The following is a 27,059-nucleotide window of genomic DNA, read 5'->3' on the forward strand; positions in this document are numbered from 1 at the left end:
ATCTAAGCTGGGTCTCTCTGATCAGCTCATATTTGTCCAAATGCTCAGTCACTCTGTCCCTAGTAACGGATTCTGGTAACTTTCCCACAACTGACGTTAGACGAATAGGCCTATAATTTCCTAGTTTATCTATCTTACTCTTCTTAAATAGTGGAGTGACATTGGCATCCTCCACTTCATTCACCACATCATTGGTGACTGCCTTCAGTCGTTTAGTTCTGAAGCTCTGGAATTCCCTCCCTAAACCTCTCCACTGCTCCCTCCACCTTTAAGACTCTCTTTAAAGCCTACCCCGTTGACCAAGCTTTTCGTCACCTGTCCTAATATTTCCTTCTTTGGCTCGGTGTCAATTTTTGTCTGATTACGTTCCTGTGAAGTGCCTTGGGAGGTAAATGCAAGTTGCTGTTGTTAAATGTGTGTGCTGCCTCTGATGCACCATCTTCCTACGATTATTTGTAACTGGTTTCAGTTGTTTAAAAACTGGGTCAATGGGTCTGGCACAAGGGTAGGGGTGGCCCCCAGAATCCAAACTAAAACAGAATCAATGTAAAAGCAATTTTAGGCTGTTGGCAGATCCTGGGAATCAGCAATCTGCCCAAGTTGACTAGTTTTCTAAACATCTCAGCTCACACACCATGACACTGAAACAAACACTAATGTTACAGCCATAAAGGTACTCAAATGCCAAAGTAATTTTAATACTGTAATATAAAACCTAAACTACAAAAACACGTGAGCATTTTAAATGAAAAAAACTCACATCTATTTGACCTTTATCTGCCATACTTTTCGTTTTTATGTATTTCTTTCAATCCAATTGAATTTAAACTTCAAACGTTACACTTACCTGTTTTCTCCCACTCCCATTTTGGAAATGTTTGCCAAAAAGACTGTTTTCCTATTGGCTGAAAACCAGCGGCCAGGACTAGATTTTCAGCCAACCAATAGAAAAGCCGAACGTCTGAAGATTGACGTGGTCAGATCAGCTCTGGACGCACAAAATTGAGTCAGACCTGGAAGTGCTGCTTCAAAAGTACATTGTTAGGGGATCCCCAAAGTTTATTCATGTCTGGATAAGTGGACTTCGATGTAACATGGTTAAAGCTGGAGGGCACTTTACTACTCCCCGTTATGTCGTGTCTCCCTTTTCAGACTTGACTTGCAGCATCTTGAACGTCCCCTGGTGAGGAATGATAAATCAGTTCAGCTCTCACCTACACTGCGCCTTTTCCATCAGTGAATATACCACTATTTAAGTGCAGCATTACCTCAAAGTATTTGGATGAGCAGGTTCATTGGAATCCTTTGTATTTTAAGAGATAAAAATAGGAAAGTTGGCAATTTTCTTTACATATAGATATAAAATTTTATCACAAACATGAAATACATGAAATGCACGCTAAAGATCATGAGTTGGTTTTTACCCAAATATCATCCCTCATCCCATCCAGAATCTATGTGCAATGACTTTATCCGTGCAAGAACTGTGCAAAGTTGTACCAGATGTATCATGGAATGAGCTTTATATGTTGGGTGTTTTAATGAAGTGAGGCATAAATAAAAATGATAAACGATGTGTTGATCAGTATTCTGAACATAAATCATTTATTTCTCTAGATGGCGATTTCGATTTTTAGAAGTTCAACCCCAATTAAGTCAATTCAATTCAATCTGCAGCCTCGTAAACACCAAACGTCCGGTGCAGCGACTGAAGTATTGAAATGTAATTGGTGAGTTGTGTTCTGACAGAAGTGGTTGTTGCTTTTAAGTTCAACCAGGGGGGAATTTTTTGCTGTTTTTTCCTCCACCCGAAGCCACCAGATATTTTTCTTCCTTTGCATGAAGTATTTGCAGTGAGCTTCGCCTCACCAGGAGATTCCTCACGTCTAACTGAATGCTGTTTACTGGTGTACTGTACTGAGAAACTCTCCTCAATCACATTGTCTGCACTGGTTATAAATACAACATGAGCCGCTGCAGGCTCTGTTCTATTTGAGGAAAGCAGCGAGATAGGGGCCAGGTCTCATCGTTTTCCACGATTGTTTTGAAGGAAACATAAAGGGGTTCAGCACAGAACAAAACCCTTTTCAGCTTCGCAAAACCAGAACATCTGTTTAATGTTTCAATTAAGGTAAAAAAAATATGATTTTCCATATTTTTACGTGTTTTCACATGTCAACAGCATGTTGTCAGATTTTGATGCTCCTAATGTTTGTTTTTGAGAAAATCGAATCGAGAGCAGTAAGAATACGGACCTGTTTCCAAAAAAACCCAATTCGTCGGTTATTCTCGAGCACGATGAACAGTGAATTTACCCAAACTCCTACTTTTAACCTACAGGTTAAACAACATGACAAACCACTCCCGCAACAGGTCTCTGTGGAAGAGTATTTACAGTGACGAATTTCAGGGGGAGATGTGCAGCATTTTTCAACCTAAAGTTCTCAACGTCAGCAGGGGAGAGAGGATCCGAAGTGATGGCAAAGACTATTCCCGTGCCAAAGTTGAAATCGTTGTTTTAAGTGTGATCTTCACCCTGGCCCTGGTTACAAACTCCACCCTCCTCCTCCTCCTGCTTTGGAAAAGGTGCAAGCAGGTCTCACGGATGCACGTTTTAGTTACCCACCTGTGTCTGGCAGACCTGGTGGTGGCCTTATTCCAAGTCTTTCCCCAGCTCTTCTGGGACATCACCGACAGATTCCTCGGCCCAGATGCGATCTGTCGGCTCGTCAAGTACCTGCAGATCGTCGGCATGTTTGCCTCCCCCTACATGATAGTGGCGATGACCATCGATCGCTACCAAGCTATCTGCAACCCCATGGTCACCTACCAGAGGAGGGGGAGGAAGAGGGTGTGCTGGAACGCCCTCGTCTGCATCACTTGGACCATCTCCCTGCTCGGCAGCGTCCCTCAGATCTTCATCTTTTCCAAAGCTGAAATCCAACCCGGCGTCTTTGAGTGCTGGGCTCACTTTGCCGAACCCTGGGGGCTGAAGGCTTACGTGACCTGGACCACGCTGGCGGTCTTTCTAATCCCCACGTTGACTGTAGTCGTGTGCCAGGTGAGGATCTGCAGAGCGATCCAGACCAACCTCTACACCAAGACGCACCGGGACGGAGAGGACGGCAGCAAGGAACCCATGGCCTGGAGAGCCAGCAGTGTGGCTGCTGTGTCCAAAGCCCGGATAAAGACGGTCAGGATGACGGTGGTGATAGTGCTGGCGTACATCATCTGCTGGTCCCCATTCTTCACTGTGCAACTCTGGTCTGTGTGGGACCCCGACCCACCAAAAGAAAGTAAGATACTTTCATTAAATGGCACTGATTCTTTTTCTTTCTAACTGCAGATTTTTTTCTGAAACCTCTTTCCCCAGTCCTTAAACATTCATTTTTGAAGGCATTGTAATACAAGGTGTGCATATTAGAATCAATGGTTTTACATATTTTAGATAACATTTTTAAAAATATAGACCAACCTCTTATTATTTCTAACTTACAGAGCACATAGAAATGTTATGTAATTTCAGATCCCCTACTTCTTCAACTGCTAGTCTCTAAATGAAGCATTTTGAGATAACTATTACATTAAAGGGGCAAGTTGTTCTAATGTTCATGCTTAATTCTTGATTTCCCAATAGATGGTAACGTTTGGCTTATTTTCTTCCCAGATGCGGTGTTTGCCATCTTTATGCTTTTAGCCAGCCTTAACAGCTGTGTCAATCCTTTCATTTACCTGTTCTTTGGTGGAAAAATGCCCAAGAGGCTAATTGCATCATTTTGCGGGAAGCTGACAGCCAGACGAAACTCTATGCAAGTATTAACTTTTAACCAAAGGTATTAAAGGATATGGGGCTAAGGCGGGTATATGGAGTTAGGTCACAGATCTGCCATGATCTCATTGAATGGCGGAACAGGCTCGAGGGGCAAAATGGCCTACTCCTGTCCCTATGTTCCTGTTCCTATGGAGTCCACTCTCATCAGTACCATCTGCACGAACCAAAAGACTCATTGTGAATCTAGGATGATTACATTTTTTAAATTAATGAGCAGTCACAGCCGTTTATTTGTGCATATCAAGGAATTTCAGTTAAGTCAGTGGGATACATTTGTAGAATATATAACATTCAGTGTTAGACTATTTTGTGGCCAATACAAACGCACAAGGTAGATTCTCTGAAAGGAAAGAAAGTCTGAAGATGCTCGATTGAATTTCATTATGGTGACACATTTACAACAAAGGAAGATCAAGAAGTAGAGACATAACCCAGAATGATTTTGATGATTTCCTGTTCTCATCTTTGGCCCATCATAAAGCACAGACTTTAAGGGTATTAAACTAATCACAAAGTTTATTTTCATCTTTTTTTGCCAGTTATAGTAGTATTTCTTTAGCATACTTGTTTTTCCAATTTCCTTCCCTCTTTGCCCGAAGACCATGGTGGGCTTTGGCTCCACACGCACTGGCAGCTCTCCAACACCTCATCCACGTGGTCATTCTTCACAGATGAGCCTGGGCAGTAACATAGGCCTTGGATCTACTGGCAGGAAAACAACCTTTCTTTACAATCATCCGAAGTTGGTTCAAGCTAACTTAACCCTTCAAAATTAATCAAATTTATCCTTTATAAAAATGATAAATTTGAAAGAAATGGTAATATTTACTGTGCTGTTCTTCTGTTTTTTTTTCATTTAACAAATTTATTTTTAAGTGTTATGTTAGCACATTACAGCAATTTGAACTGAGCAACTGGTGGGATTTAAACTGCTGTCTATGTCAGGTAGTTAAACATTTATTATCTTTTGTTTGCATAGACAAAAATAAACTTCGCTGACTATTCCTGAGGTAGCTAGTGGCTTATCTTTTCCCATTAACTCAGCGGTTCCTCAGGGATATATCCTCTCTCCCACTATGCTCCTTCTTCATATGACCTCCCCAAATCATCAACAAACCTTATCCATTCCTTTGCTGATAATTCTATTCTCCATTCCAATTCCAATTTTCATCAGATCACATGTTCTCAGTGCTCACAATCTCCAGTCCCCTGCAATGCAATGGTGGAAGAATTATGTCTCAATTTACTCCATGTCCTTCAATAGAACAATTAACATTTTGTTTCTTTTAATTCTTCAAAGACACAGTTTCTTCATGTCTCTTTCAACCAACAACCACCACCTGTTATTTTTGATGGACCTACCTTTAATCCTACATCCATTGATATTCTTGCCTCATCACCTCTTTTTTTTATTCGTTCATGGGATGTGGACGTCACTGGCAAGGCCAGTATTTATTGCCCATCCCGAATTGCTGTTGAGAAAGTGGTGGTGAGCCACCTTCTTGAACCGAGTGGCTTGCTAGGCCATTTCAGAGGGCGATTAAGTATCAACCACATTGCTGTGGGTCTGGAGTCACATATAGATCAGACCAGGTAAGGACAGCAGGTTTCCTTCCCTAAAATGACATTAGTGAACTGGATTGGTTTTTACAACAATCCAGTAGTTTCATGGCCATCATTACTGATACCAGTTTTTTTTTATTCCAGAGTTTATTTAATTAAATTTAAACTCCCCAGCTGCTATGGTAGGATTTGAACTTATGACTGCAGATTATTAGTCCAGTAACATAACCACTATGCTATGCTACCCTTGATCAGAATAGAGCTACCACTTTTCCATTGCTAAAACTGCCTCCAAGAACAATGGCTTCTTCTTTATTGCCAAACACCCCCTTTCCTCTCAATAACTCTTAACTCTGCATACAGCCCAAGACCTGAATACCGCTCCCATTTCTGGAGTGACCCATGAAGCACTACTCTTGCATTCATAGAGAAATGCAGGAAAAAGCTTGTTGTCTAATTATCAATCCCTCTCTTACCTCCAACTACCAACCCTGCGCCCCTTCCCCTTCTTCCCCCATTGCATCCTTTCAGCAAATGCTGCCACTTTTCCACCTCCGTACATACCTACTGTATTGAAATCAAGACCTATCACACACCCTTCTAGTCTATGCTCTACCAAACGTCAAAGTGATAGAGCTCCTTATCTCCCTCAGTCCTTTCCTCTTCCTATAACTTTTAGTCTTTTAAAGTTCAAATTTGGCATCACCTAAGCACACTTCATGATTAACCATGTCTTTTCTTTGCATTTTAATCTTGGTAGTTTCCTGCCCTGTTGGCTTAGGTCTTCCACCTTGGCTTCTCACTTCAAAACACCCTTCCTGTTAAGTGAAGTTTAAATACATATCTCTGAGGATGAGATGTAGTGGTTAGGATGAATGGCAGATAGCTGCTCAATGCTAAGAATGTTTGGCTGTGTTGTGAAAAATTGTGGGCTTATGGACTTTGTTCCCTAACATATTTGTAATTATATTGGGCTGCGAATTTATTTGACATCATGGACTCAATTTTAAAATGAAAGTTCAGATGCATTGGAGGCGGGGGGGCAAAGTAAATCGGAGAAATCCGGAGCGGGCAGGATTCCCGGCTCCAACCCACTGAAGAACGCGCACGACCCAGAGTCATCTGGGTGTGCATGCCATTCCCGAACCCGAAAGTCCTGCCGGCAATTAAAGCCGGCAGGACGATATTTAAACAAGCAAATGTACCTCATTGAGGTACTTAAGGTAGGTTATTTTTGGCATATTGAATAGTTTAAAAGATTTTGATATTACCTGGGTGGCTTTCTCACGGCTTCCAATTCACGTCTGGTGAGAAGGGCCGGATCAGTCAAAAGTAAACTAAATAAATTAAATAAAATTACATTTCCAATTGTTAAAAATAAATATGATGTGGAGATGCCGGTGATGGACTGGGGTTGACAATTGTAAACAATTTTACAACACCAAGTTATAGTCCAGCAATTTTATTTTAAATTCACAAGCTTTCGGAGGCTACCTCCTTCCTCAGGTGAACGATGTGGACATCGTTCACCTGAGGAAGGAGGTAGCCTCCGAAAGCTTGTGAATTTAAAATAAAATTGCTGGACTATAACTTGGTGTTGTAAAATTGTTTACAATTAAAAATAAATAAACAGACCTTACAAACGATGTCACCTGCATCTCCCTGCTCTGATGTCCGATGTCTCTCTGATGTCCGATGTCTTCCCCCCCCATTTCCGATGTCTTCTGCACTTCCCCCCCCACCCTGTTGTTTAATGTCTTCTCCCCCACTTCCGTTGTCCGATATCTCCTGCACTTCCCCCTCCCCGATGTCTGATGTCTTCTCCCCCCCTCCAATCTTTGTCTCCCCCCAGCCCCCGACACTCTCTCGCAACGGCTGATGAGGTCCCTCTCTCTCTTTCTCCTCCACCCCCCCCCCCCCCCCCCGAGATGTGCAGCTCCTGTCAGCAGTCAGCCTGTCAATCAGGTTGGCTGCCGGGCACGAAACCCAGAAGAGGCTTTAATTGGCCTCATTAGGGTTGCGATCGCATCGCAACCCGCCTACTTCCCTTCCGGGTTTGGCGCCTGCAAATCACCCCCGCTGCCATTCTGCCACTCTTTTAAAATTGAGCCCCATGTCAAATCATGATTTGTATATCTAGAAATATTTTCTGAGAAAATGGAATGCGTTTAAATGTCATTTATAGCAATTTTTGCATGTTTTACTAAATTCATTATTTTCAGAATACATGTTTACTGGTTATCTCTTTTTATGTACCCTGTTTTGTATGAGTAATGGGATTGGAATAAACACTTAAGGCAGTATTTGTGTTTCGTTCTAATATTCATTCTGACTCCATCCTCTCTGTCTAACCAGAACGTATTCACCAGAGTAGGAATGTATAAGAACACTGACTTGGGGGGGTGGCTATTTTTGCATGTACCTCAAATATGCATCCAACACACAACACAAAATATAGTTCCAAATTAGAATGAATCTTCCAAGGGGAACTGAATACTCATATGGCATCAGTGTTTGATTTTGACAAAAAACACTCCACTCTATAAGACTAAGCACCACAATGTTAACATTCAAATCTGGCTAATTAACCAGAATTCAAACATTTTTTCCAAAGGTTATTAACAGTAAATTTGACCCTTATTAAATATTTTATCATGAGAGTGCAATAACGGGCATTAAAAGTACAACTGTAGGGTAAAATAATATAAGGACAGGCCTGCTATTTTTAAAATTTATTCATGGGATGTGGGTGTCGCTGGCAAGGCCAGCATTTATTGCCCATCCCTAATTGCCATTGAGAAGGTGGTGGTGAGCCGCCTTCTTGAACCGCTAAAGTCCGTGTGGTGAAGGCTCTCCCACAGTGCAGTTAGGTAGGGAGGTCCAGGATTTGGACCCAGCGACAATGAAGGAACAGCGATATATTTCCAAGTCAGGATGGTGTGTGACTTGGAGGGGAACGTGCAGGTGGTGGTGTTCCCATGTGCCTGCTGCACTTGTCCTTCTAGGTGGTAGAGGTCGCGAGTTTGGGAGGTGGTGTGGAAGAAGCCTTGGCGAGTTGCTGCAGTGCATCTTGCAGGTGGGTCACACTGCAGCCACGGTGCGCGGTGGTGGAGGGAGTGAATGTTTAAGGTGGTGGACGGGGTGCCAATCAAGCGGGCTGCTTTGTCCTGGATGGTGTCGAGCTTCTTGAGTGTTGTTGGAGCTGCACTCATCCAGGCAAGTGGAGAGTATTCCATCACATTGCTGACTTGTGCCTTGAAGATGGGGAGTTGGGAGATGAGCCATTCGCCGTAGAATACCCAGTCTCTGACCTGCTCTTGTAGCCACACTTTTTATGTGGCTGATCCAGTTTAGTTTCTGGTCAATGGTGACCCCCAGGGCGTTGACGGTGGGGGATTCGGCGATGGTATTGCCATTGAATGTCATGGGAAGGTGGTTAGACTCTCTCTTGTTGGAGATGGTCATTGCCTGGCACTTGTCTGGCACGAATGTTACTTGGACCTATCAGCCCAAGCCTGGATGTTGTCCAGGTCTTACTGCATGCGGGCATGCATTGCTTCATTATCTGAGGGATTGCGAATGGAACTGAACACTGTACAATCATCAGCGAACATCCCCATTTCTGACCTTATGATGGAGGGAAGGTGGTTGTGCCTAGAACATTGCCCTGAGGAACTCCTGCACGATGTCTTGGGGCTGAAGTGATTGACCTCCAACAACCACTATCGTCTTCCTTTGAGGTTTATTTAATGGTATACAGGTGAAAAAATGGATGGGGAATCTAAATTAAAATTAATTTGGAAGATTACAGATATAATTGACAATGGTACATAGCTTCTGATCACAGATATTTAGAGAGCGCTGTAAGGTCTGAATGTAATACTGTCCCCCTATCCTCCCAAGAATGCATCCTCTTGAAGTCCAAATAGAAATTGCTGGCCTGCCATTACAGACTAAATGCCTGATCACATAATATTTTCATTTTCTCTCCATCCCAAAGTCTCCATCATGCCTATCAGTGGAACATTGAAAATCTTATTTATTTTAATTCTTCGAAGATGAGTAAAAGTAAAATTTCTTCATGCCTCTTGCAACTCTAACTACTTCTTTCCTTTGATGGCACCATCCTTCATCAATTGACATTCCTGGCCTCCCCATCTGCTTTAACTTCCAACAGAACTTTCACATCTTCTCCATTGCTGAAGATGGCTTCAAAAAGTTACTTTCCTCCTTCATGCCAATCACTTCTTTTCTCCTCAACAACTCTTAACTCTCCATAAAGCCCAAACCCATCCAAAACTTGAATATTACTCTCATGTTTCCAGTCACTTTTCGAACACCTCTAGCTCCCAGGAGAGTGTACAAGAAAAACCTTGTCATGAGATAGGCAATCTCTCACTCAACTCTACTCTCTAACCTTTCTATTGTAACCTTTCTTGTCTTTATTCCACTAATATTATTTCTGAACTTTCCTCTCTTCCTCCTCCTAGGCTGCAAGTCTATTGTCGTACATGTTTTTCCTATATGCTCACTGTATTGAAATCAATACTCGTCACACAATATTCTACTATAATTCATTCCCAGAAATTTAAAACTATAGAACTCTTTACCTCCTTTAGTTTTTCCTTCCTCTTACAGTTTTTAGGTTTTTAGAACCTAAACTAGTGTTATCGAATCACAAGATTTACCTTGTTTCCTGTAACTTTTTCAATCTTCCTCTGCTATGTTAACCTTCATCTTGTGTCTCAAGTTTTAAAAAAATCAGTCTTTTGAATCCATGCTGCTCCTTTTTTGCCAGTATGAAGAGATGGTCCATGGCAATCAATGTTGTTCCTTATTTGTTACTCCCAGGACATATACATGAGCAGTAAGGTATGGGATGAGAAAGCAAGCATGGGTGTCAATAATAGTCAAAACACAACTTTTATCTCCTGGTTAGAAGTCCAATATTCTAAGTAGTTGCTTATGACTTATGCTCACAAGATGAGTAGAAGTAAAATGCATTAAACATCTCATCCACATGTATATTGCATTCACCATGCATAGTGTGAATATATTTGCACGTTCCTAGTAGTATTTAGAGAAAACCAGAGTTGGCAATGTGTTCTGTTTCTTTCAGCCAGAAGCATATTGAATCTATTTAGAGGTAGAAATCTGATAACCAAGATGAGATGAAGTCAGACCTGAATAGTGATTCAATCAATTTGAATACAGATGATGATATTGTAATATCACAACACATGCTGTATTTGCAATGTTTTGCCAGCTTCTCCTCTGAATTTTCTCCTGCAATCTACTTGTTCTAAAGGCAATGATACTTGTTCAATTATAGTTTCATGGGCACCAGCAGCCTTCCGGTATCCTGATTAAGTCACTATTCTTCATGTGTGAGCAAAACAGTGAATTTCAGCAGGTTATTTAACAATGAAATGTCAAAGTTAACCCTAATTCTATCCTTACCTGATGTTCACATGCACACTTTCTACTAGAGGTCGATGGATAGCAATCGACAGCGGGAACCCTGACTGACATTTATCTTCCCTATCTCAAGGATGCTGAGGCCAAATGTTGTGCTCATGTTTATCTCCTGGCTGAGATCATCTAAGTTAGCAGAAACCATGGATCAAACATGGGGACATCTCCAATAATGCGGCTCAGTACCTTACCACATGATGCACTTATCTACCGAGTCACTGAGAAAGCGAAGCTCCACTCAATTAAAAAAAATATTTACCCTAAACAGTAAGATTCTTAACAAATTAATGAAACAGAGAGAACTATAGGTGTTGATGTACAGATTTTTAGAGCTAGAACTGCGGGTACAAAAGCCCATAAAAGAGGCAAATGGGATTTTGGGTTTAATATATAGAATCATTGAATACAAAAGCAAAAAGGTGATGTTGAATTTGTACAAGACATTGGTTGGACTACAGGTAGTGTGCGGTTCTGGGCACCTCCAGATATTATTTGGAAGGAATGCAGCAAAGTTTCATTGGAATGATACAACGAAAGAGAAATTTGGCTGTGAAGAAAGGTTTAAAAGGTTTGGGCTTTTTCACAGGAACAGAGAAGGGGAAGGGTGATCTAATGGAGGTTTTTCAAAAAAATGGTTGGCAATCAACATCAAGAGAGCATAAACTCAGAATTCCCACTATAAATAAGAATGGGGGAAGTTAGAAGTTTCTTCACACAAACGGTTACGAGTACATGGAATGCTTTACCACAAGTGGCTATTGAGGCAGAGACTATAACACAAATTAAGAAGGAATTGGATAAGTATTTGAATAAGTATCTGGATTCTAATCTTGTCCAGAGTGATGGGATGAAAGTCTTATTTGTCTGCTGGTTATAAGGGTCCTATGTGAAACAGGTTTGGGCAATTCGAACCAGTTCCCAGTGGGCACTGATCCACAGCACAACACTGCCAACCATTGAGCACTGACTATCAATAAGTTGCTAATCCTACTCAGAGAGAGACTACATGAAGGCTGACGTGGGAACAAGAGGTCACACTGGTGTAGTAAGAATTGCTCTTGACATATTCACACTTGTTGCAGTGATTAATCTGTTAAAAAGATGCACCCAAAATCGAGATCACGCAGGCTTAATAAAGATCAATACCCCTGAGACTGGTTTTATTTGTAGTGTGGCACTTAAACATCTCTCCTCTAATGTTCTTTGGATTCTATGCATTTGGCAAAGTCAAGAAAAATATTCTCCTTGCTCATAATATAAGAAAGCACAAAATAGCCAAATATTCATCCATTTCTCTTTTTAAAGGTATTAATTGACACACGGTAAATTGCTTTATCTGGGGACCCACTCCACGTACCCATGACTCTATGGAGGAAAAAAATACTTTAAATCTCAAATCTTGTTTGATATTCATTAATTTTATACTTGTATTCTCTACTTCTGTGCTCACTGTGCAAATGAAATAACCTACTTATACATACATTTTGCATTCCTCCCGTGTTTTAAAGACCTCCATCATATCTCCTCTTCAATCTTTTTTTTTGATGAAAACACATCCAGCTTTGTGGCTTCGTCTCACTTCATTACTTGGAGCCCTAAGCCTCAAATCTTCCTCGTTACATTTCTTTAAACCTTCCCCAAAACAGCAACGTCCTCTTGAAAGTTGAAATTTCAAATGTGGCCTTATCAAGTATTTCTGAAACATTACAATATCTTGTTTTGGGTTATAATGGGATATCTGAAGAAGGATCCAAGCAGTTAGCGAGCTTCATGTTCAGTCAATAGTCAGATCCAAATCTTTTTTCACCAGTGTTAAGAGGTTCTCTTATTGACGAAAGTGTGTTTCACATTTCCTGGCTCAATATGCACCATCTTGCATCCACTAAAAAATAAGGAAAAAGGATATTCATAGAATAAATGGCTGAATTACTTGCTAGCTGGTCATCAGGGGTTGTTTTCCCCTTATCTACATTTTCCAGCTGGATCATCAGCTGTGTACCCAGAATGTTATGATTCATGAGTTGAATGCACAGAGTGAACCTATGGAAAAGACTCAGACTTTCATGTATATTAATAGCATGTTTAAAAAAGCATTAGACCAAATTCATGCATATTAAATTTTAGTCCCCTGTGTTAAGTGCATAGAGATGTATATTAACACTGTTGTTGATAGAATTAATTGGAGGAAATGGTTTTACTTAACTTCTTCTTACATTTTATTACAATTTCTCATTTCATTGTTAAGTGCAATTTATTATATTTCATGTTACTTTTCCATACAGTAATTAGGTTGATGGATTTTTCTAAGCTGTGGTAATTACGCAAAAATATGAATGCAACTTCTCAAAGCTGACTTGGAACCATATTTAGTCTCAAGGTGCTTCACTGCAATCAGAGAGTTTCAAATTCCTCTTTCAAAGCTTTTTGCACCCTTTTTTTTCTATTCTTCCAGCTCAACCTGTATCAACCCCTCAACCAGGATTGTTTCACATATGAACAATTATTTTAATCACAAGGTCAATCATTGAGCTAATATAAATCATTTTTACTGTGTTTCCCTTAACAGCTTGGCACTGGAAGAATGGCTTTTATTCTTTTAGCTCTGCATGAACTACTTAAAAATTACAATTAATGACTAATACACTTATGTGTCTGGGAAAACAGTGGCCAGATGCTAGAACCAATTAGCCTATATTACTGGGCTATTGATTGACAACATAATCTGATCAGCACTAATGCAGCATTTAGCAGACAACATAGGTGGCCATAAGTATGCTTTTGTGCGAATGTTGTTGAGCTTGCTGTCCATTGTTTAGGTAAAGTGCCTCAAGAAGAACTTACAGTTATATAGCGCCTCAGGATGTCCCAAAGCACTTTACAGTCAATTAAGTACTTTTGAAGAGTAGTCACTGTTAGTAGGTGGGGAAATGCAGCAGCCAATTTGCGCACAGCAAGGTCCCACAAACAGCAGTGAGATAAATGATCGGATAGTCTGGTATAATGATGTTTGTTGAGGGATAAATGTTGGCCATGAAACTCGGAGAATCGCCCCCTCTTCTTCAAATAATGGCACCACACTGGAAGCCAGCAGGATGGAGTGAGCTGTTGGTGAATACAATGAAGGTCAACAAAGGGAGGGGGACCAGATGTTGGTGGTGGCTGCTGCAAAGTGAAGAACCAGGGAGGGGTGAGGAGAGGGGAGTTAATATGACATTAAATGAAAACGTCTTATCACCGTGCCACCTACAGGTGTAACCGGTAGAACAGGTAAATGTTGCCATTTTAAAATGGATTTTCCCATTGATAAAGCCTGATATATTTTATTTTGAGACAGAATGTTGCGACCCACTCAGCATATTTAATTTATAGTAGTTAGTTGTTATTGAACACTTAATATCTTTTGTGCAAACAGAATCGATTCACGAAATCATTAAGCATGAGTAATTGTATTTTTGGAGCTTTAGATCCTGTAAAATTGAAGCTGAAGATGAACTTCTAAAGAAAGAAAAATAAAGACTTGCATTTACATGGCACTTTATCACATCTGTCAGAAACATCTCAAACCACCTCACGTACAATTAATTATTTCGAAGTGCAGTGACTCTTGTTATGTAAGTAAATACAACAGCCATTTTGCACACAGCAAATTCCCACAAACAGCAATGAGATGAATGACCAGTTAATCTATTTTTGGTGGTATTAGTTGAGGGAGGAATGTTGGCCTGGATAACAGGAGAATTCCATGCTCTCCTCCCAATAGCGCCATGATATATTTAATCCACTTGAAACGGAGGATGAGACCGTGATTAATTGTCTCATCTAAAGAATCCTGCAGTGTGCAAGACTCCCTGGATTATCAGAGAACATGGACACATCCATCAGTACATACACTAAGAAATGTAGATGTACATTCACTTGTGCACCAGAAGGGATTGAGATAAAAGGGATTTGAAATAATAACATTACAGCAGAGGTTGGATACAGAAAAAGGCATTACTGGATAATCAGCACTCTGAAACTGCGAGGGACAATTGATTCATATTTTACCACTAGATTGGCAGAGATCGGACCTCCCACACTATATCACTAGGAATTCAAAATAAAAAGGACCCTTGCTATGTTATTGCAGTTCCATGTGTTCACAACAGTCATTTGTCTTTATCTGCCAAAGTATTGAAAAACCAATAGAAAGGTGCAGAATTTTTTTTAAAGAACCAGATATATTAAAAAACAAATATGCTGTGAATTTGGTCAAATTCATAAATCTACCCAAAATGGCTATACTTGAGTCAATGCATGTTCAGAATTCATCTCCCAGATACAAAATATTTAGTATTTGGAGGTTCAGCAACTTTCATTCCTTGGTGCTACAATTTAGTTCCTATGATTTATACACTACGTGTCGTTTGTTAACTGAATTCAGTTTGTAGATTATTTGAAGGGTAGTAAGAAAAGAGAGTTTATTAAATAACAGCAATATTCATAATCTTTTTGGTGGTATCTCAGTTTATTTATAGGCCTTTTTACAACATTGTTACCACTGCTTCTGCAGGTGTGATGGTATCCAAGACAATCTCATTTCAGAGGAATGTGATTTATGGCAGTTTCCACAGTATATTAAACAGACACAACAAGGACTATGGGCCCCGACAACATCCCGGCTGTAGTGCTGAAGACTTGTGCTCCAGAACTAACTGTGCCTCTAGCCAAGCTGTTCCAGTACAGCTACAACACTGGCATCTACCCGACAATGTGGAAAATTGCCCAGGTATGTCCTGTCCACAAAAAGCAGGACAAATCCAATCCGGCCAATTACGGCCCCATCAGTCTACTCTCAATCATCAGCAAAGTGATGGAAGGTGTCGTCGACAGTGCTATCAAGCGGCACTTACTCACCAATAACCTGCTCACCGATGCTCAGTTTGGGTTCTACCAGAACCACTCGGCTCCAGACCTCATCACAGCCTTGGTCCAAATATGGACAAAAGAGCTGAATTCCAGAGGTGAGGTGAGAGTGACTGCCCTCGGTATCAAGGCAGCATTTGACCAAGTGTGGCATCAAGAAGCCCTAGTAAAATTGAAGTCAATGGGAATCAGGGGGAAAACTCTCCAGTGGTTGGAGTCATACCTAGCAAAGGAAGATGGTAGTGGATGTTGGAGACCAATCACCTCAGCCCCAGGACATTGCTGCAGGAGTTCCTCAGGGCAGTGTCCTCAGCCCAACCACCTTCAGCTGCTTCATCAATGACCTTCCCTCCATCATAAGGTCAGAAGTGGGGATGTTTGCTGATGATTGTACAGTGTTCAATTCCATTTGCAACCCTTCATATAATGAAGCATTCCGTGCCCGCATGCAGCAAGACCTGGACAACATCCAAGCTTGGGCTGATAAGTGGCAAGTAACATTCATGCCAGACAAGTGCCAGGCAATGACCATCTCCAACAAGAGAGAGTCCAACCACCTCCCCTTGACATTCAATGGCATTACGATCGCCGAATCCCCCACCATCAACATCTTGGGGTCCACCATTGACCAGAAACATAACTGGACCAGCCACATAAATATTGTGGCTACAAGAGCAGGTCAGAGGCTGGGTATCCTATGGTGAGTGACTCACCTCCTGACTCCCCAAAGCCTTTCCACAACCTACAAGGCACAAGTCAGGAGTGTGATGGAATACTCTCCACTTGCCTGGATGAATGCAGCTCCAACAACACTCAAGAAGCTCGACACAATCCAGGACAAAGCAGCCCGCTTGATTGACACCCCATCCACCACCCTAAACATTCACTCCCTCCACCACCGGCGCACCGTGGCTGCAATGTGTACCATCTACAAGATGCACCTCCCAAACCCACGACCTCTACCACCTAGAAGGACAAGGGCAGCAGGCGCATGGGAACACCACCACCTGCACGTTCCCTTCCAAGTCACACAACATCCTGACTTGGAAATATATTGCCGTTCCTTCATCGTCGCTGGAACTCCCTACCTAACAGCACTGTGGGAGAACCTTCACCACGTGGACTGCAGCGATTCAAGAAAGCGGCTCAACACCACCTTCTCAAGGGCAATTAGGGATGGGCAATAAATGCTGTGCCTGCCAGCGACACACACATCCCATGAACGAATTTAAAAAAAAGACGAAGATATCTTGCAGATATGTAGATATTTTTTGAGTATCTGAATGAAAAATAACTTGGACAGCAAATGCAAATCCTTCTTCTTCAAATATGAGATTAATTCTAACTGATATGACCAAAACGATTGAGGAAAAAAGATGTTGTATGTAAGAGATAGTCACACTATCTCATTCCAGGTAATGAATAATAAAGCTGAACAGTATAAAAAAATTGCAAACAGTTCTGTGGCATAATTTATTAACAACTTGTTGATGACATTTATGACAAATTGCTATTCATTTTCTTAAAGTAAAATACTTTGTGAAAGATGAATATGTTACATACAGTACTTGCGTGCATCATTAAATATTATAAGAGAGCTCCAGCCTATGGTAGAATTGTCTGTAACTGACTTGGAAGTTAATTTTTCCTTGCAGGGCTTTGAAATTGAAAATTCAGCTTTGAAGCTTGTCTTGGTTGCCTTTCACTTCCACCAGCACTCCCCCAGACCTGATACCTCATTCATTTTGATAATGGTTTTGCTCACAATTCTTACGATTATAAAAGTATAAACACAGTAGACAAAAAAGTGGCCTGTTTCAATGGATGTTATTTATTCTCTCTGACCTTGCTGAATAGAGACTAAATTACAACCTTACAGTAACGGAGGCATAAGCCTGTTTATTTTAAATACATTAGCACTCCTGTTAAAGTAGTGAAATAGGAGCAGATGTGATGTTTGATATGGATGTCAAATGTCAAATGCAAATTAAACCACCAGAATGGCTGGAAGATTACCCTTCACACCTTATCTTGAACGGGTAGCATGATTACTTGCCGAGGGGGAAAGAATTTCATTGATCCTGTATGTTGTAATTTGCCTTCGAATCTCAGAAGAATGGCATAATGGGTCTGTAGTTTCCCTGTATCTCCATTTCCCTGTTTGGATTGCCAAAGGGGCTTTGTGGAAAGTTTTTGCCATGTACAATATCTTCAGAGATTCAGTTAAAAAATTCCAAAAAGGACGCTAAGATTTTGGACAGTTATTATTTTCAGTCAAATGTTGTATTTCTGGCTGCTTCCTGGACTCCTTTCCTTCTGCGCAATTACATTCTTTGTAAATAAATTTTCCTCTTAACTTTAGCCTGAATGATAGGGTCTGAAATCATGGTGTTTCCCATCTTTAGAATGAACAGCAGAACATGGTGGGCAACACGTGCATTCTCCAGTTCAAAATACAAAGTTGAATGGTTAATTGATAATTCTGCAGTACACTGATCCCATTTACATAATACATGAGACAGCAAGCTTTAGTTCATAGAAGATGTAGATCTGTTTATGGAACTGCATTTTGCCATGAGCTTGATTTGAAAGCATCGGCAGAGAGCATGAATTATAACAGTTTCTATTCATCTTTATTTGCCAATAGTTTTCTCCTCCTCTGCTTACTTTGGTCTTGCCTAAGATCAAATTGTCATCAATATTTTGAGTTCTTGAATTTAAGAGGGACAGTTGAATCGTAATATTTTTAATGCAATGATGCCTCAGAACACTTGAATGTGATGCTTCAGTGTAGTGCTTATACATGGATATAGTTGTTGTTTATACTTTTCCTTCTGTCTCTGCATGTTTGTCTGTTTTCTGCTACTTTCTTTTTTCATTTTTCTGTGTTATTTCCTATCCATTCTGTCTTTTCCATTTGAAAGCAGGGCAAAATAAAATAGCCAAAAATATGTTTCAGAAATACCAGGTGCAAAGGATAGGGGTTTGAGGAAGCAGTTTGTCAAGGGGACAGGGGCCCTTGGGAAAGAGACTAGAAAAGATTAGTTTATCTGACCTGTCCCAAAAATCTTTAACACATTATCGGGGTTCAATTTATCTGTTCCCTTACAAATCTTCTCCAGAGTAATAAATCCCAAGTTGTTAAACCTCTTCTCATTGATCAAATTGCTTAAACTTGGTATCAGTTTGGTTGCTCTTTACTTCACAGATATGCTTGGATATCCTTGCTATTGTATGATGAATAGAATTGCAGACAATCTTCTTCTTTGGCAGTGCCTCAGGGTCGAGGATGACTTCCTTCCACTCTGGGAGGGTGGGTTCTGCGGTGGCTGAATAGTCCAATCCTGGAGCCGCAGACTCTGCCATAGGTGGAGCAGGTAGTGTTTAATAAGGCGGGTGGGTGAGACGCTCTGGATTCTGCGCACTCTTTCCGCTGCTTACGCTTAGCCTCCACGTGCTCCACTGGGTGACGCTCGAGGTTCCCAAAACAAGTGCTCTACTCCGAGCTCCGCAATGGCAGGCTATCATTAGGAGGCAGAGGAAACGCCATAAGGACATTCTCAAAGCCTCCCTAAAAAATGCAACATCCCCACCGACACGTGGGAATCGCTTGCCCTAGAACGCCCAAACTGGCGAAGAGGCATCCGCGAAGATGCAGACAGTACTCCAGGTGTGGCTGTACAGTGTCCTGTACACATTCATTCTCACCTCCAGGATTTGTGCTCTAGCGGTTTCGCTATACATCCCCAGTTCCGATTAACATTCCTTATTGCTGCTGTACAAAATGCTTTTGGGTTCAGCTGTCCACCAAATACCTCCAGATCCCTCTGCTGTGTAATGCCTTTGTAGCCAAGAGTTATTTAATTTCTATTCATGCTATTTATTTCCCCTTACCTTGCATTTATCCACATTAAATGTCATTTGTTACTTATCAGCCCACCTTCTCAACCGATTCAGATCCCTTTCTCTTTGGTTTGCTTGTTCTTTATTATTTGAGCCCTCTGCAGTTTAGTATTGCCTGCAAACTTTGTTTCTGTCCCTAGTGTAAGGATTTTGGACATTGGGTCAAAGCCCATTTTACTCTTTTGAACTACTGGACGATTCAACATAAAGGATTAACCAGTCCCTTTAAGGATTTGGACATTCACTTGGATAGTACATTTACAGTACATTTGAAAGCAAGAGTTAAGTTGCCCCGGACATTACAGTATAAATGCATAATTGCAAAACAGCAAAGTGCAAACCATTTAAACTGAACAGTTAGACATCAGTTTGACACTGCAGGAGCAAGACGATACAGAAACTGGAGAAAGGCTGCGACTTTCAATAACAACTGATAAGGAGAAGCTTCCAGAAGGCTTTTGATGTCAACAACTCCGAAGGATAAAGAACTGATAGAACACCTGGCTTTGCGTAGAGGGGAGGATATAAGGGGTTCATACGGTCCATGAGTGGTCCAACCAGCCATCCACCTTAATGCTATGGACAAATTGGGCCTTCTCGAAACTTGGTTCACACCTATTTGCTCAGAAGCATATAAAAGATAAGATATCGTAGCAGTCAAAACAACAGACGTTCCAACAACAGATTTCCAACAAACGTTCACCTGAGGAAGGAGGAAGCCTCCGAAAGCTTGTGAATTTAAAATAAAATTGCTGGACTATAACTTGGTGTTGTAAAATTATTTACAATTGTCAACCCCAGTCCATCACCGGCATCTCCACATCAAAACAACAGACAACAGACAACATCGGAGAAGCTGGAAGAAGCTTCAAGATTTAATGACTGTAGTATGAGCTCTTCCAACGAGACTTTGATTCTGAGCTTTGACCAAACCACTTTGTCTCTAAACTTTGATGAAAAGACAAACCTTGATGAGAAGAACCTCGACACATCACTCGTCACATCTCTCAACGACGCACCTGTTACTGCAGCAATTGACATCCTACTTCTAGACCGAGACGGCTGCTTTGATGCATAAGGTTGTATAAGCTACTTGCTCCCTTTGCTTTGTGCCTGCTCATGTGCTCTTTTATATCATTAAATAAAGAACGTTGCGAACCCCAACTTGTATTATCGGATAGGGTAATTCACGTATTGAGTTGCTTCATGCTTGCTATGTGCTCCTTTTAAATCACTAAATAAATAATCACTTGGATTCACAAAACTACTGAGTTAGGTGGCTTACTTTGTCTGAACTATCGTCCAGGTCCACGAACCTCTGGGAAAGACCCTACATTCCCTATACTATAAATCATTTATATATGCTGTAAACAAAGCAAGTCTGTTTTCTTCCATTTCCTTTGAGGATCAAGTATTTTAAAAATTCAATTGAATTATTCTTGTTTTTTTGGATCACAACCCCAAAATTTTCAGACTTTCTGTACTTTTCCGCGCCGATGTTAAACCCGGAAATAAAGCCGGGTTGCGATTGCGACCCAAAAACAACTATTTTCAACTCCCACCCCCCCACCCCCGAAACCCACCCGTTCTTGGGGTTTAAAATCACCCCCTTGGAGTTGGAAATTTCAAATTCAGCTGTCCTGTGTAAATGCGTGCGTGGGATAGACAGGGTTCATTTCAGACGGTCTGCTAGTAAAAAGGAGAGAGACCATAGAAGATAAGACAGAAAAGCGAGCCAGTCTCTTCCATGTTTTTGTTGGGTTTCTTTGAAATTTAATACTATTGTTGCAATGCGTTTGTCAAGCATATAAAATTTTTAAGTTTCTTAATTCAAGTCAGTTCCCCACGGTGATGGAAGGAAATCTGATATATCACGAAGAAAAGTAGCAGTGTAAAGTGTCCAACCACAACCACCACCATGGTCCAATAAAGGCACCTAAAGGCAATCAGAAAGCAGACAAATTGGCTAAGAAAGGAGAGGAGGGAATGGATTGGGATCCGGTAGAAATGTTTTCCCCAATGGAAACTAATCAGCCTGAAAAAATTGCCCGACCCAATCGGTTTGAAACAATTACAAAAAGAGTATCCTGTAATAAAGGCAGCCTTGGTGATGCTAGAAAAGAAAGAAAGTCCAAGGGGAGAATATGCTAATAAGCCCAAATTAAAGGTGAAAGGTGGGATCCTGCTGTATGATCAAAAGTGGGTGGCACCACAGAATGAGCGCAATGCTTTTCTTTACCAAACCCACAACACACCCACTTCAGGACACCCCAGTCCACAGGGAACGTTAGAAAGGCTCCAGCAGGTAGCATGGTGGCCAGGAATGAAAAGCCAGGTGAAGCATTATTGTCAAAACTGTTTAATTTGTATACAACACAGTCTGGATGCTAATACCAAGAAGGCACTGATCCGCCACACCCTGCCGACAGCAGGCCCTTGGACAGATCTACAGATCGATTATATTGGGCCATTTCCTCCTTCCTCTTGAGGTAATCGGTATGTATTGGTAGTAGTAGACACATTCTCAAAGTGGATAGAAGCATCTCCAACCCCCAGTGCGATAGTACAGGCCACTGTTAAAATACTGGTGAATCACATATTCACCAGATGGGGATTCCAAAAGGCCATCGACTCGGACCAAGGTAGTCATTTTATGGAGAGGGTAATGCAAACTGCTATGCAGCTGTTAGGAATCAAAACATGATTCCATATTTCAGATAATCCTACCTCACCTGGCATAATGGAGAGAATGAATCGAACACTAAAAGCAATGCTAAAGAAGTTGATTGAGCAATCCCGCAAAACCTGGGACCGATTGCTGCCCCTTGGCATTGATGGCTATGAGATCCACTGAGTCACGTACCACCAAGGTTTCAGCCCATGAGTTAAGACAGGGAGGGTGATGAGAATCCCTGAACATCTGATGTATCAGGATATGTCTGAGCCTCGGTATCAGGCCTTGACTCAGGAACTGTATGTCAACCAGTTACGTGACCAGCTGCAACAGACAATGGTCTTTGCAGCCATTAATATCGGACAATCTAAAAAGGCCAACAAAATGTATTTTGACACCAAAGTCAAAGCAGTAAAATGGGATGTTGGACAGACAGTGATGGTAAAAACATAACTATCAACAGGGCCATTCGCGGCTCACTTTTCTGGACCATATTCCATTGTGAATAAAGGCAGTCCATCTGTGTACAAAGTAGCCCAGAAAAAAGGAAAAGGAAAATGGTTCCATGTTAACCAACTAAAAGAGTACAAAGGAGACGTACATGGTGTAACGAGCCCAATGGAGGAAGAGATTACTTATCTCCCTCCTATCCTATGGGACCAGGGGGATGATAACATATTACACCCACCTGTGGTAGGACGGAGAACCCCTAGTCCTAGGTGACTGAGACAAAGGCCAGTCCGTCTACCTGATAGGTACGCTCCTCCATGGGATTACAGACAAAGATGGTTACGATACATAAATGGCAGAAGACATTTACACAAAACCGGATAAAAGAAAAGGTAGTAAGATATTAACAAAGAGCAGACATTACCCATGTTCTGTTTTGTCCTAGATCCTGACTTAAGACCAACATCGAGAAAGGCAATCGAAACATCATCAAGAATGAAATTACTATATATATGTTAATGTTGTGAGTAAATGGATTTCAAGAATAAAATGAAGAATGTAGCATCACGGTATATCAAGGTGGCAACCCAACAGGGCAAAACTGGAACGGGAAGCTGGGATGGGTAAGAGAGGAAGAAGCTGGACTACATTGTAAATTCACAGGAGACAGTGGTACACCAAGCCTTTCCCTGGCCTGGAAGAAAGGAAAGATCCTAGATGGTAACAAAGAAGGAGACCTAATTAAGGAAACCTTAAAAGCTAGCATTTAATAAAAGGCATGAGGGACTGTTTAGCTGTGGCACTATCTTTTACAAATGTGGTGATTAACGTTGTCTGGGACAATGTTACAACCACCCCACTCACCAATGGTATGGGGACCCAAAGTAGAAGGCGGCAGGGAGATGAGAATGGTTATGAATCAGAGTCACGGCTGGAACACCAGACAGACTTAGAGAGCATGCGGGAACAAACGTGGGACCATTTAAAGAGCATGAATAAAGGAGATAGAGATCTGATATATGAAACCCAATAAGATACAGAACCAATAGCCGAAATAACAAAAGGTTTGGAACAAATAATGGCAAGAGTAAATGACATAATGGGGCTCAAAACACAATATAGCGGGATATTTTTGGAAATAAAAGGTCCAAGAGGTTAAGTAAAATAAACAAACAGTATAACTTAGACCAGGCTGGGAATGTTTAGTCGATGTTTCAGTAATATTGTATTGAACATTAAAGCTCCCCTAGGGCTCATGAATGAGATGAAATGGTTAATTGATAGCTTTCTCTTGGAGATGTTTGTGTCTTTGCCTGTCCTGATAGCCTGGCCACTATCCAAACCATCGGGTCCATGAAGGGAGAGATGAGCAAAGGCCTCCAGACACCACCCCCACCCCCCCGATCTCTTGCATGACATGAAGTAGTTAATGTGGCTCAGGTCAGTGAGAAAACTTTTGATGAAGGCACTGACACATGCTCCAGAGAGAAACCAACTCATTAAAGTAAAGAACATAGAACTTGGAGTTTCAAGGTTCAGTGTTGTGTTTCTTTGTGCTATCAATGAAATTGGGACAACTGTGGGCTCGGGAGATATTATACTCAGCAAGAATTATCCACAAAATGGATAATGGTAAAAGGAGAGCTGGAGAATCTTTTAAGGCCAAGGTTTCTTGATAATATTGCACATTGTAATTTTCTGACAAACTTTGTGAAGATGAAACCAGCTCATGCACTTATAGAACAAAAAAATACAAAAACTAGTAGATCATGAGTGGTGGGAGACAGTATATAATGTTGGACAACGCACGTGGGTTAGAATGATTAGTAAGGCTTTAACCTGTACGTAATGTATACTAGTGCTTATTCTGATAATCTGCTTATGTGTAATGCAATGTTTAATCCGCAAGCATGGCAAAGCAATCTTCTTTCTGCGTATGCCATGGCAAACCCATCCTATACAGGAACATGGCCCAATGATAAAGAAAACTTACCAATCACGGACAATGCTCAAAGTGTGTGAAAGTGGATCGGTCAAAAGATTAGTCAGATCCACTTGAGAAGGGACTGTAAGGATTTTGGACATTGGGTCAAAGCCCGTTTTACTCTTTTGAACTACTGGACGATTCAACATAAAGGGTTAACCAGTCCGTTTAAGGATTTGGACATTCACTTGGATAGTACATTTACAGTACGTTTGAAAGCAAGGGTTAAGTTGCCCTGGACATTACAGTATAAATGCACAATTGCAAAACAGCAAAGAGCAAACCGTTTAAACTGGACAGTTGGACATCAGTTTAACACTGCAGGAGCAAGACGATACAGAAACTGGAGACAGGCTGCGACTTTCAATAACAACTGATAAGGAGAAGCTTCCAGAAGGTTTTTGATGTCAACAACAACTCCATAGGACAAAGAACTGATAGAACACTGGCTTTGTATAGAGGGGAAGATATAAGAGGTTCATACGATCCATGAGTGGTCCAATCAGCCACCCATCTTAATGCTTTGGACAAATTGGGCCTTCTTGTAACTTGGTTCACACCTATTTGCTCAGAAGCATACAAAGACATCGTAGTAGTCAAAACAACAAACAGACAACATCAGAGAAGCTGGAAGAAGCTTCAAGATTTAACGACTGCAGTATGAGCTCCTCCAACGAGACTTTGGGCTCAATATTAGGAGGGCGGCGGGTTCTCAGCGGGGGGTCGACTGGGCGTGTGGGTAATGCGCCTGGTGAAATCAATGTGCTCCGCACACAATCACAGGCTAATTGGAGTCACTTACCTTTGCTACTGGGTTTCACGCTGGAAAGCTGTGCAGCGGGCGGACTGCGCATGCGCAGCATAGTCTGTCAGCTGGAGGAGCCCTTTTTAAGGGGCAGGCCATCAATACTCCTCCAGCAAACAACTAATTTTGAACCATGGAGCAGGCCAGAGGAAAGGCTGCCCCAAGTTTTTCGGACTCCTCACTCCAGGTTCTGCTCGATGGGGTGAGGAGGAGGAGGGAAATCCTTTTCCCATCCGATGGGAGGAAGTGCCCTCCCTCCACCACGAAGAAGGCCTGGCTGGAGGTGGCCGAGGAGGTCACCAGCAGCGGCAATGTGCCACGAACCTGGGTGCAGTGCAGGAAGAGATTTAATGACCTAACCAGGTCAGCCAAAGTGAGTATACTTACGCATTCTCCCACACTTCGTCTTCCACATCACCTCCACCACCACACAACCCCTTCTGCACTGCCACCACAACGCTCTCACATCACTCCTCACATCCACTCAACCATCATCCTCACCTTGCCTGCACGTACTCACTGCCCCTGTCCGCAGTCGAACATTACCACGCAACTCAATCCTCATACAATATCATGGCTGTGTTGCACATGCACCCTCCCATGCATTTCCCTCACGCTCAACCCCACCCACACCAATGCATGCAGCGGCTCACCATGCAACCATCACTCAATCACATCTCTGTGTTTTGCCTTGATAGGAGAAGAGATGCCAGAATGCCCTGGAGAGGGCAAGGACCGGAGGGGGCCCACCACACCAGGCTAACAGATGCGGAGCAGCAGGCATTGGACATCAGCTGCACGCTGGAGTGCACAAGCGGCCGGTGACAGAAAGCTAACACTCAGCACTCATGATAGCGAATGATCTTAGCATCACTTGGCATCTGCAGCACTTCGACATCTGTCCACATGCCTAATATTGCTCTCTGTTCTCTTGCAGGCCCGTGGAGGGCGATTCCTCGGAGGACCTGCCGGCCTCTGAGGGTCCATCGTCACATCTGAGCCATGCATTCACCAGCGCAGATACACGCACCTCGGAGAGTCATCGAGGGGCAGCAGCACATTGCCGAGGTGCTGGAACAGGTGCCATTCTCCACAATCGCGCACAGGATGGAGGAGTCCAACTCCTGCATGAGGGGAATGGTGGCACAGGTACAGGAGGGTATCTCCGAGATACTGTCGCAGGGACGTGAAGGCATCTCTGAGATAGTGTCGCGGGTAGGTGCGGGAATGTCTGTAATGGAGTAAAGGCTAGCCTCCATCGAATGTCAAGCACGGCTCAACAATGAGTCCATTCAGGCCCTGACAATGGCTGTTCGGATTCAGGGTGAGCAACATTCTGCCGCCTTAAACAGGCTGACAGATACTTTACAGGTGGTCTTCCAAGGCCTCACACAAGCCCTCCAAACTGTCGTCCAGCAGGGTGGAAGGAGTGATGTGGGCCTGGGCCAGGAGAGGGATGATGGTGAAA

General features: G+C 42.0%; 1 protein-coding gene across 1 annotated transcript; it reads left to right on the top strand.

Moving 5' to 3' along the window:
* The first annotated feature begins 2,350 nt into the window (after positions 1-2,350).
* LOC137333927 (vasopressin V2 receptor-like) lies at positions 2,351-20,756 on the top strand. The gene is made up of 4 exons (XM_067998282.1): positions 2,351-3,296; positions 3,668-3,813; positions 3,967-4,163; positions 20,480-20,756. Exons 1-4 carry the CDS (start codon positions 2,351-2,353, stop codon positions 20,754-20,756), a joined length of 1,566 nt encoding a protein of 521 aa, XP_067854383.1.
* Positions 20,757-27,059: the final 6,303 nt, after the last annotated feature.

The sequence above is a fragment of the Heptranchias perlo genome, chromosome 17 (assembly GCF_035084215.1).
Source record: "Heptranchias perlo isolate sHepPer1 chromosome 17, sHepPer1.hap1, whole genome shotgun sequence".
Classification (NCBI taxonomy): Eukaryota; Metazoa; Chordata; class Chondrichthyes; order Hexanchiformes; family Hexanchidae; genus Heptranchias; species Heptranchias perlo.